The sequence below is a fragment of the Eptesicus fuscus genome, chromosome 7 (genome assembly GCF_027574615.1).
Source record: "Eptesicus fuscus isolate TK198812 chromosome 7, DD_ASM_mEF_20220401, whole genome shotgun sequence".
NCBI lineage: Eukaryota > Metazoa > Chordata > Mammalia > Chiroptera > Vespertilionidae > Eptesicus > Eptesicus fuscus.
In genome coordinates this window covers 66,665,734-66,678,324 of record NC_072479.1, presented here as the reverse complement: position 1 = coordinate 66,678,324, position 12,591 = coordinate 66,665,734, and the positions used below count along the sequence as shown (strand labels likewise).

Genomic DNA, 12,591 nt, shown 5'->3' with positions numbered 1-12,591 from the left:
GTTAAGAAAAAAAAATTTTGTAAGAAAATCTATATTTTTCTTTACTTTTTAATTTTTTTGGAATTCAATTGTAACCAGAAATCATGGCAAAATATTGAGTTATGTTTTTAAATGAGACTAGGAAAGAATTATTTCACAAATCATACATATTTACAGTGTGTTTTACAATTTACTCCAATATTATTTTGGAGCAAAGATTACATGCCATTATGTTTTGCCCAATTTCAAGAACCCAGCTTAGCAATTTAAGCTGTCCCCTAAGTTTCTTCCTATCTTGATACCTCTGTGGTTTCTACCTGACCCTAAATCAGCATAAGGATAATTATTAAAATGATTGAATTATTCACAGATATAAATGTCCAAAAAGATATATTCTAACAATAACTCTACATTGGAGAATTATGATGGCTTAATATTTTTTTCTCTTTGAACTCTATCTATACTTTCTATTTATTTTGATAATACAAGTGTACCACTTCTGTCATTTAAAATTTAAAATCAAGAAGAAGCATAGTGTAATCATCTTCATTTACTTCCCTGATAGTATAAGTTGCTGAAGAAAATTACATAGCTAATCTAAATGGAATACCCTGGATTATTATGCCCAAGAAATTCTTGTAGTTTTTCATAGTCAGCTCTCTTTCACACTCCCTTTGACAGCTGTACCAGTCACTGTGAACTCCCTAAAGCAATAGGGTAATGTGCCATCTCACATCTAACATCCGATCTAACTTGACATAAGAGATCCCCTTTTATAATCTTCCTAGTAGCAGTTATCATCACATGGTCATGGTGTTTTCAAGGAAATCAGCATTTTGTGACTGAGAAGTATGGAATGCCCATAGTTCCCTCTTGTGCATTACTGCTGTGCATGACACCTGGGGAGTCATCCCTTAGAGCAGGAGGGGAAGATAGGAAGAGAAAACTGCATGAAAAGCAGCAAATTCATGAGGAAATTCAACTTTTGGTCACACCAGTCAGTAGGTTTAGCCAAGGGAATTTCCTGTGGTTAAGCAGTACCATGTGGGATGCTTCCTAATATTTAACAAAACCAGTAGCATGCATTTCTCTGTTTCTGTGGTTTTTACTTTTTAGTGTGACCAGAACAGGTTATATGAACTCATTTCTAAATCTATAATTTACAACAGGAGCACAAAAACAAAAAAGACATAAAGCCACAGTATGGTTAATAATATTGATTTTATTTTTAAAATGCATCAGGGAAGTGGGTCAGGAGCTTTGAATGATCAGACTTTGATTCAAAAAATCCAGTTCTACTTAATAGTCATGAAATTCTAAGCAAGACATTTAATCTCACTGAGTTTCATTTAGTCCATCAATGCATTAGAAGAATATTAGTAGTCCATAAAATAATTGAGAGAGAGAAAGAGATAAAATTGCTTAGCAACATGCTTATATTCACTCAAACTATAGTAGCTTTGAGAAAATTTGCACTGTCTTGGCCTACTTCCAACATCTGCTCTACAATAGCCTAGATTAGATTATGTGCTAGGTTATTACTAGAAAGCAAAGTATTTGCTTTTGGAGAAAAGTTTAATATTTAGTAGACAATATATTTTTTTCTAGATGATCTTAGCTACCGCTGGCTTCTAAATGAATTTCCTGTGTTTATCACAATGGATAAACGAAGATTTGTATCTCAGACAAATGGCAATCTCTACATTGCGAATGTTGAGGCATCAGACAAAGGGAATTATTCCTGCTTTGTATCCAGTCCTTCTATTACAAAGAGTGTATTCAGCAAATTTATCCCACTCATTCCACTACCTGAACGTAAGTATTTTATTTGTTATACTAGAGGCCTGGTGCATGAATTTGTGCACATTGAAAGAAAATTAATTAGAAGGTGGCGGGTGGGGCAGGACTGGGCAAGAGGAGCCGGACATGCCCTGGAACTAACCTCCCGCAGTCCTTCCCCATCCGGCCGCACCTGGGGCTCAAAGGGGCGTCTGCGGAGTGAGTGGGGTCCCTCCAGCAGGTGGGTCCCTCAGCCTGGCCTGCAGGAATCAGGCTGAAACCAGCAGTCCAACATCCCCCAAGGGATCCTGGAGTGCAAGAGGGCACTCTGCAAAGTTGCTGTTGCTCAGCAGCTCCTGCGTTGAGCATCTGCCCCCTGGTGGTCATTGTGCATCATAGCTACTGGCCAGTCACTTAGTCTTTTATATATATAGAATATAGATTCTGTTTTTGCAAGGTTGTCTGCTTCTGGAATACGTACAGTAATGAAAAGAAATATCCAGTCGGGAGATGCCCTGGCTGCTCAGTCAGGGCAAACAGAGGATGCACACTTTAAGAGTATTGGTCCTTCCTTAGCTTTTTCAGTAGAGGTGATTAGCATCATGAAAGTAACCTAAGATGGCAGAGTTCGGACTGACTGCATCTAGTTCAGGAATGCAAAGTACTGATTTATTAGCCAAATATCAGTACATTAATTACAAGGGAATCACTGACATCTGCTTGTTTTCATGGTCATTCACACTTATTAGTAAGTTCATGAAGGAGAACAAAGAATTAGATTATAAACTGTATTATTACAGAATGAGGGGGAAAAGGCAGTTGGATTAATTAGATATTTTCAAGGAACTATTTACATGAAGCATATCGGTATATAAATTGCCTTTCTGATGTAAGTAATTAGCATATGTAGTAGTACTGTGGCACCATATGCTGTAACCACTGACGTAATTGACTGTCCTTTACCCTGGCTCCTATTAAACTGCCTTTAATGCACCATCTCTTCAGAAAATCAGATCGCAACATATTTGCTTACTTCACATTGGTTGGTATTCAGTAAATATCTCTTGACTTTTTGGCTCTTTTTCTCTCCCTAATCTCAGTAGTGTTGACATAAGAAATGTCCAAACCTGTAGAGAATTTTTGTACGAGTTTATTTGAGCCAAACTGATGATATATGCTGGGAAACAAGATCTCAAATGTTCCAGAAAAGAACAGTTTCGAAGTTTCTTTTATGCATGTGAGATTAAGGAGGGGACATAAAGAAGATTACATGAAAGTGGGAGGAAGCAAGGCAGAGGATGGATTACAGAATAAAGAGATTATGTGCTTTCTTAAGGGTGGTAAAATCTAAAAGAGGTATATCTTCTGACATCTCAAAGGTGTATTAGCCTAGATGCACAGGAACAATGGACAAGGTTTGCTTAAAAACCTCTCACTAAAGAAGTGATAGGCCTAAGGCATGACTACCCACCATGAGGTGGCCATTTAGGAATTTATGGTCAGATCACCCTGTGAGGTTACTTTCCATAAAACCCCTTTTCCCTTCTATAGTTGACACTCTCACTCACTACTTCACAGAGTTAAAAAGAGCCATGAAATAAAAAAAATTTTTTTTACTGTTTTTCCTTATTCTTTCCCAGAAATTCAGTGTTTCTATTGATTTTTTACTTTCTAACATATAGAAGTGTTTCTCCTCCTGTTTAACCTAATTCCTCCAAATGTCCTGATTCACCTCACATTTGATTTATTAGGGTCTTCATTACATCACTCACTTCCTTTCTTTTCTAAATCTTCCAACTCTCCTCCATTCCTTTCTCTCTTGTGTCTTTTTTTGTATTCAGTGCCAACAATCTTCAGTAACCCAAATAACTTCCTATTTGCTAATCCAAAGGAAGTTTTCAGCCTAATTCCGTATTTACTGTGACACTATTGGTTTCTTCAGCCTCTCTGGAACTATCCCTTCTTTGCCCAATTTTCCTTCGTCCTTCCACTCTTCATCTCCCACTTGCCTCCCAGACAAATTCTATGCAGTATCCTTCACCAGATCTTCCTCTTTCTTATATTTCTATCTAATCATTTTCTAGACATTCTCACCCATTTACACCTTTCAACAGTCGCCCTAGGCAGGTGGCTCCCAATTCACATTTCCAAAACTTTTCCCTGTGTTTAGAGTCTTTAATTCTACCTACCACCTGGACTTTTCACACAGAAGGTGCTCAAGGATATTCAGCTCACAATGTTTCAAACACACCTGTTATCTTACCTCTAAATCTCTTCTGGTGTTCTTACCTCTAAATTTAGCAATCTCATTATATTTCTACTGCCTCAGGGTAGCATTTTTTTTTTTTTTTTTTTTTTTAGGTAGCATTCTTAATCAACTCCTTTCCTCCCCTCATCTTCAGGACAGTGAGTTCAGTGGTTTTCAGTTAGTAAGCACTTGGGAAGTTTAAGGAAAATGTGGAACCCCGAGATGCTGATTCAGCAGGCCTGGGAAGTGACCCAGGAATCTGCCCGTTCAAGGAGCATCCCAGGTGATTCTGATGAGTTGGATATTTAATCTACACCTTGAGAAAACATTGATCCAAGTGAAGCCCTCTCGATTCTCCCTCTAACACACCACTGGGATCTGTTCTTCTCTTTCTGTTCCCACTGTTACTATCCTAGGTCAGACTCTCATCTTTTTTCTTTATAAATTTATGAAACAATCTTCCTTAGATCTCTAACTCTATTCTGTATTTCTCTTCTCCATCCTTAAAAACTACTAACACGGTCTTCTACCTAAACCAAAGGTAAGATTTATATTAATTCCCATACCAAAACCCATTGGTAATTTCAAAAGATTTAATATCACAGTTAAAAGCCTTCTAGATTGGCATTGCAAGATCATCTTTAACTACATATATTTCAACATAATTTGAATTACTAGACCTTTTCTTTTTTAATTTCCTGCACACATCTGGAGCTTTATCATAATATGCTATTTCCTCAACCTGGACTAGTCCAGTTCAAATGCCTTCCTTACCTGAAATTCCCATACCCACTTCCAATTATATTTCTTGGCTGCTACTTTTTTTTAGATCATTTATTTCCATTTTGGCTTATATTTCAGGTGATTGTGTATTTATTTGTCTCCTTAGCATCATATGGTATAAAGTACATACATGTGATCCTAAACAATGTACTTCGCCTTTCTGAGCCCATTTCTTCCCCAACAAGGGAATAGTACATCTTTTAGGACTGATATGTTACATAAATCAGTTAATGTACCTGCGTTTATGAGCACAGTGATGTCTGAATAGACACTTTATTTCCTTCTTTCCCTCTTCTCTTCCCCTTTGCCTTATTCTCCATGGACACTTATTTCTCCCTTTTCCTCTCCTTCTTTCCTTTCTTCTTTTCCCTTCCCCCTTATTTTCTTTCTTCTTTCCTTTTCTTCCTAAGCCCCATGTAACACCTAGCACAATGTTGGACATGTATATTTGATGTGCCCTAAAGAATTCTTGAAATTTTTGTGTGAGTTGAATCAGATTAATTTACACAGCTATCAGATGAGGCAATGTGATAGAAAATGCTTGACAAGCTTTATACTATATACATATATGCATAAAAATAAACCTACACAGATATTTTTCAAAACCTGTGCAGAGAAAAGCCATCTATATTGAATCAATTCTAATACCATAAAAAAAGAACAGTGTTAAAAAAAACACAGTATTTTATTTATTAATTCATTGATTTTTTTTTTCTTAATATTAGGGACAACAAAACCATATCCTGCTGATATTGTAGTTCAGTTCAAGGACATATATGCATTGATGGGCCAAAATGTGACTTTAGAATGTTTTGCCCTTGGCAAGTAAGTATGTACATTTTTCATTAATGTATATATAAATACATTAATTTTGTGCTTTTGGGGAAATAAATGACGTAAATGTTTAGCTATCAACATAAATATAAGATTGCCTCCTAAGCATTGTGGACTCTTAGCTCTTGCATCTCCTATTTAAAGCCCTGTTCCTGACATCCGGTGGCGAAAGGTCCTGGAACCCATGCCCAGCACTGCCGAGATCAGCACCTCTGGGGCCGTCCTGAAGATCTTCAACATCCAGCTCGAAGATGAAGGCATATATGAATGTGAGGCTGAGAACATTAGAGGGAAGGACAGACACCAGGCAAGAATTTATGTTCAAGGTAGATATTTTGTTTTAATTTTTTATAAATTTACAGCCATTTTCATACTTGAAAAACTAGTAGTACATAGTGATTAATAATTTAATAACAGTGAAGTATATTACATGATGCAAAATCATGAAATATTTGTTCTGTCTAATTAAGTCGAACATATGGGTTATACAGTATCCTACCTTATAATAGAGAAACATGCAAATTGACCGCACCTCCGCTATGCCCATGATTGGGCCTGCGAGAGGCTGGGGGCGGGACTCCAGGTGGCCTTTCCGGCTGTTGAGAAGACCAAGATGGCGGGCCCAATCCTCTTAGTTCCGGGGGTTCTCTGCACGATCGACACCCGGGAGGGCGTGGCCGGGCCCAGCTGGGCGCTCAGCTGGTGATCCAGGCGGCGATCGCCACGGGGGGTGTGGCCGGGCCCAGCATGGCGCTCCGCGGGTGATCCAGGGGGCGATCGCCACCCGGGGGATGTGGTCGGGCCCAGCCGGGCGCTCCGTGGGTGATCCAGGCCGCAATCGCCACGGGGGGGCGTGGCCGGACTTGCCCAGCCGCTCCCAGGGTCCCTGGGAACATTGCAGGCATGTGGTTGCTGATTCCCAGACCAGGCCTCTGGCCACAGATTCATAGCTTTGCGGAGACCTAGGGCAGGGATCTGCTTTATCTGCAGAGAGACAGAGGTTCTGCAGTGCCCCCAAGACGTGGGTGGGCCCAGCCTGGGATCAAGGGGCATGGAAGGACTTCTGGCAGAGGGGCAAGGACCCTCACCCCTGAGGCGGGGGTTGAGGGGTGGAGCCACCTCAGTGAAGGGGTGCTGCACTGCAGGGTACTGAACTGACTGACATGATTCAGAGAAGCTCCCAGTGCTAATGGGCCTCACTCAGGCGGCCTTCACACTTCAGAGGCAGTGACTCCTGCTCCTGCCTTCACCCAAAAGCAAGCTCGCTACACCCTGCCCCATAGCAGAGCATGCCTAGGCAGTGAGTGGGAAGCCTTCCACCTGCTTCGGAGAAGGGGGGGCAGTAAAGAATGGGGGGAGAGGAAAGAATGTGCAGCATCCGCAATGAAGAGGTGCTTGAGAAAGAGGCTGGGACGCCTGACTGGAAGGTTTGTTCTGTTTGCTGGGCCGCTGCCCCTTAGGAAGCGCAAAGAGCATGGCTCTGAGGGCTTCCTGTGTGCTCTGAGGGCTTCCTGAGTCAAGTTCCACAGCCAACTGGAATTGGCCTCAGTTTCCTGGTCTGTAAAATGGATGAAGCGTGTCCCAGTGCCTTCACTGATCTTTGATGGCCAATTGAGATACTATATAAAGAAAATGAGGGAAGAAGTGAGAAAGAAAAGGAAGGACAAAAAAACACAAAAGAAAGATTGAAAGGAACCTGTAAACCCATTGTCACTTAAATAGGGAATATAGTCAGTAGTGTTGTAATGATGGTATGATGCCAGGTGGGTACTAGAAATATCGGGGAACACTTTGTAAAGTATATGATTGTCTAACCACTATTCTGTAACTAATATAAAACCTGAAACCAATACAAAATAATGTTGAATGTAAAGAAATGAAAATTGGAGTGAAATTTTTATGAATTTCAAAGATTAAATAAAAGCTGTAAAGGAAGGAAGGGGAGAATAAAAAGTGTTTTTCATTTTGCCACTTCATTAAAAAGACAGTTGTCTTTATGTGGTGCTTTTTATGCTTTTCTAAGTCATTATCTCATTTTAATTTCCGGGCAACTTAAATACAAGATAAGTATTCCCTCCACTATTTAAAGAAAGGAAATCTTGGTGTCTGGTCCTAATGATTCAATCGTCAAGCCCTTATTGTAAAGCAGGGTTAGTAAAATTTTCTGTGCAGGGTCATATCTATACTAATAAAAGCCTTGGGGGTGATCAGGCCAGCAGGGGAGGGTATTTGGGGGCAATCAGGCCCGCAGAGGAGCAGTTAGGGGTCAATCAGGCCAGCAAGGAAGCAGTTAGGGGGCAATCAGGCAGGTAGATGAGCAGTTAGGAGCCAGCAGTCCCGGATTGTGAGAAGGATGTCCAACTGCAGGATTAGGCCCGATTCGTGGAATCGGACCTAATCCTGCAGTTGGACATCCCCCGAGGGGTCCCATATTAGAGAGGGTGCAAGCTGGGCTGAGGGACACCCTCCCCAGTGCACGAATTTCATGCACCGGGCCTCTAGTACTAGTATATATCTGTGATCAATCAGTATCACTTCCCTGTAAACCCTCTCAGCTCACTCATCTCTCTACTTTGTCTTATTAGCTTTGCAGAGGCTAACCCTGGAAAAATCAAGCTCCCTGCCTCTCAGTGCCTGGAGCCAGGAACTTGAATTTGACTTGAGATAAACACTACCATGTTGGTTAATTCATTGTAAATGATGCATCACTAACTTTAAGTGAATCTTAGTGTTACCCGGCAATTATACTACATTTCCCAGGTCCACTTACTTGCCCACTCTCTTAAGTAAACATTTCATGACTTCATTACTTCCTTCAAACCTGTAACTTGGCTTCCTATCTTATAGAGAAAATGGAAGTAATTCAATTAGAACTTCTACATTCTCCCACTCACATCTACCCAATACCTGCATCTCTACCCATATCTCTTATTATTATAAATTCAGTTGCTATCTGAGGACAACACCTCCATTTGTGTATAGATTCTACCCCTCTTACTTATTTCAGGTTATTGTCCCAGACGTCTCTCATCCTTACAGCATAAGAATTTTTTTTCACTTTACTAGATTATTCCCATTAGTATATAGTGGCTCTTGTTTCTTCCTTCTTTCAATTCTTCATTTTACCTCTGGCTACTGCCCCATTTTTTTTCTTCTTGTCTCCCCTTAAAAAAGTAATAAAAATCATGACAGAATTGTGTATACTCTTTAAAAATGCTGCCTCCTTTTTTTTCCTCTCTTAAATACACTGATTTGATTTTTATCCCCACCTCTCAACTGAAACCTTTGATTTTATGATCACCATGACATCCATTTTCTGCCAAAGCTGATGGTCATTTCTCAGTTGTTGAACAACAGCAGTTGCCATAGTCGATCCCATCCTCTTCCATGATTCACTTTCTAGGCTTCTGCTCTAGAAGCCACACTTTGTTAATATCCTCCTACACCACTCTCCTTCTCCTCCTAACTCCATGCCCTTCTAACATTGGAGCCCTGGGGATTTGGTCTTTGAACCTCTTTTTTTATTTCAGTCACAAAACTCGGACCCAGACATTTTCTCTGCCCTCCAAACTTGTATATTTTATACCCCAACAAAATTCATTTGATACATATCAAATACACGTGGGTGGCCTCCTGAGGGGAGAATAATTCTGCTTAGAACTCTTACATTTTTTTAAATATAGCTGTCACTCTCTGTCTGGTTTCTAGAGCTTATAGATTGGTCTTAATTCAACATGTTAAGAAATCTATGCTCCAGGTTCTCAACAGAGTAGAGTTCTTAACTGTCTAATATGTAAATTCTTAGAAGAATAAAGGTGACAGAGAAGATATTTATAGGCGGTAATTTAAGGAAACTGCTATTTCTCTGTACTAATGAGGCATGCAAAGTTTTATCTTTTGGTCTAATCAAACAAGCAGAGGATTGCATAATTAAATCTTATATAGGATGCAACAAGCTGATTCACTTATTTATTCTTCTCATTTTTAATATGACGTCTCTATGTCACCTGTGTGAGGCTAAGGCAGGAATGGTGCTGATATTCCCATTTTATCTATTACTAAGATTATATACAGAATAAAATCTCTATCAATTAATATAACATATTATGAATATTTATTTAAAAATAATCTCCATGTTACAGGTAAAACATAATTATAAGCAAAAACACACTGAATTACATTATATGTACTCTAAAAATATATATGTATACGTATATACACATAATGTTGATGGAGTTCAGTGAGATCAGAAAAATGTCTTATTTCTTGTCCTGGCCGGGTGGCTCAATTGGTTGGAGAATCATCCTGTACACTAAAAGGTTACAAGTTCAATCCCCTGTCCAGGCACATACAAGAGGCAACCAATATTGATGTTTCTTCCTCTCTCTTTCTCTCTCCTTCCCTTCCTCTCTCTCTAAAAATTAATGGAAACATATCCTTGGGTGAAAATTGTTAAAGAAGTTTTAGGTTCTTTGTTATTTATACACATTAAGTACTTTATAAAAGATTTGTTTATTGATTTGGTCATAAAATGAATATAATTAAAGTTATTTTCAAAGAAAATTAAATAAAATACTTTACTAGGGTTCTCGCCTATCTACTTCTTTATTTTATATTAATTTATTTACTTACATCTATTTGAACTACTTTATTTAAATAACTTACATACTAAAAAAGGTTATTAGGTTGCTTATTTGTTTGCTCTCTAGAAATATTATTTTCTTTTGGGAAATTCCTAGCATTTTTAAGCTCTCAATAGATCAGATCAGTTGACGAGGCTGAGATCAATTTCTCTTAAGCATAGATTTCACCATTTATAGCTACTGTATGTAGTTTATAACATCTAAAGGTTATTTTAGTGAACAAGTAAAGTTACTGTGGATACTAGCCAAAGTTACATCAAAAGAAAGATAGTATATACCTGAGGAGTGGGAAAAATGACTCTTTATCCTAAAAAGGAAGAGATAGTGTCATAATTAAGACATAATTCTTTAAAACTTTGTCATTTTGAAAGATTTATGTTATAAATATAAATTACTTTACTGCTATCCATGCATTAGCTTTCTAATATAACATGGTTCACAAATAGAAAAATAATTATAAATTGAATTATAGTTAACTACTGCTGTAATGATATAGGATAAAATTTACCTGCAGACCTATGGAAATTCACTTTCAATGGCTCTCACATTGATTTTATGACACACACATAGCTGATGTAATGAAGGTCAACTAAAGGCATTATTCATACTGAAGATTATGATGAATGTTGAGAATTACATTTGACATTTACACTGTTCTTTATTTATTTTTTTATTTATTTTTTAGCATTTCCTGAATGGGTAGAGCATATCAATGACACAGAGGTGGATATAGGCAGTGACCTCTATTGGCCTTGTGTGGCCACAGGGAAGCCCATTCCTACCATCCGATGGCTGAAAAATGGATATGTGGTATGTGTGTGCAAGTACTTCGTGGTTCTTGGGTCCATATTTAGGTAACACTTCTGGTGGTCCTGGGATAACTATATCAGGAGAGTCAATAGAGTAAGGAGACATGGGACCTCTAATAATAATTTTTAAAAATTTCCTTAGAAAAACAAGCAAGAAAGTGAACATAAATTATCTTCTTTCAGCTTAAACAACTTTTTGCAATCTTATGTCTACCTTCTCTTTCTCTCCTTATTTTTCCCTTTGTTCCACTTTCACCCCTCTTTTTACTCATCTGTCTTCCCTCCATGATAGTGTCCTCTTTTTCTTGCCACTGTTTTCCTGACCCACAGGAACAGAGGTAAGAGCAAAGTCCTATTTTTAGCCCTGGGAACAAGTAGCAGCAGAGGTGTCCTTCTCCACCTTCCCACTGTGGCCTCCCAGCTGGGCTGGGAGGGGAAAAGGTGGGCTCTCAGCTCGGTGGGAGGAATAGAATAGGAGCCACTGAGTGTGGTAAGTGGGTTGGACTTCCCGCTTCCCTTGGCTTAGTTCATAGTGGGGCAGAATAATGTACTTAAATAAAAAGACATCTAAGCCCACACCTAAAGGAAAGCGTTTCTGTTGACGTTTATTGAGGAAATGTTTTTCCTTTGTGTTCTTTTCAGTATCATAAAGGGGAATTGAGACTGTACGACGTGACGTTTGAAAATGCTGGCATGTACCAGTGCATTGCTGAAAACACCTACGGGGCCATTTATGCAAACGCGGAGTTGAAGATCTTAGGTCGGTATCGTTTCTGGTTCCTGTTAACATTCAGCAAGAAAGTGATACATTAAAAAATGACCAGAGGGTGTCTGCAGATCATACTTGATTTCACGTTATATTCTGGCATTATTAAGTTAAAAACGTTTAAAATGTGGTTTGGACTTGAATATTATTATTTTTTCTTCCTTTCATTAAAGAACAGTAAATAAATATAAGGCAACATGGAGCATAATAGTTTAAAAAAAATGTTGTGAATGGTAAAGAAAACCTTACACATGCCAATTTTTACAATACTGTTCACTCCTATATCTGGGCAGCTAACTAGTTACCTGACAGTCACTTAGAGAGGATAGTGCTTTCACAGGGCGCATGACCCAGCCTCAGAGGAGGCGTCTGCTACCTAAGACCCTCAGGACGTTCTTCAAGCTCCTTGCCCCTTGCTGACTTCTACTTTCATATTTCTCCATGAAAATCGAAACCCTTTGAAATAGAATATTTCAATTTCCCATCCCTCATTCAAAACTATCTACATCTTTACTACCCCTGCCCTTTCATCTCTTCATCCAGAGAAAGATACGTCTGTCTTCTCCTGTCCAAAAATAGTCCCCTTACCTGTGCCCTATATTCATTCCTTTTTATTTACCCTGATACTTTATTCTTGCTACACCAAGGGGGAAATGCTTTAAAACCTTGCTATCACTACAAATTTACTGACACTAAAATAATATGAATGGAAGTTACAGAATGTAAGGAAGTATTAAAAATAAACTATCT

The 12,591-nt window shown here is 38.8% G+C and overlaps 1 protein-coding gene across 2 annotated transcripts in view; it reads left to right on the top strand.

The window, feature by feature from the left end:
* The window catches only part of CNTN1 (contactin 1), a 129,966-nt gene that overhangs the window by 15,385 nt on the left and 101,990 nt on the right, over nt 1–12,591 (top strand). For both annotated transcript variants that reach the window (XM_008140559.3, XM_008140561.3), the window contains exons 6-10: nt 1,588–1,794; nt 5,515–5,614; nt 5,768–5,949; nt 10,952–11,076; nt 11,718–11,835. In XM_008140559.3, the coding sequence (XP_008138781.1) occupies nt 1,588–1,794; nt 5,515–5,614; nt 5,768–5,949; nt 10,952–11,076; nt 11,718–11,835 (732 nt within the window). The remainder of the gene's footprint in view (nt 1–1,587; nt 1,795–5,514; nt 5,615–5,767; nt 5,950–10,951; nt 11,077–11,717; nt 11,836–12,591) is intronic.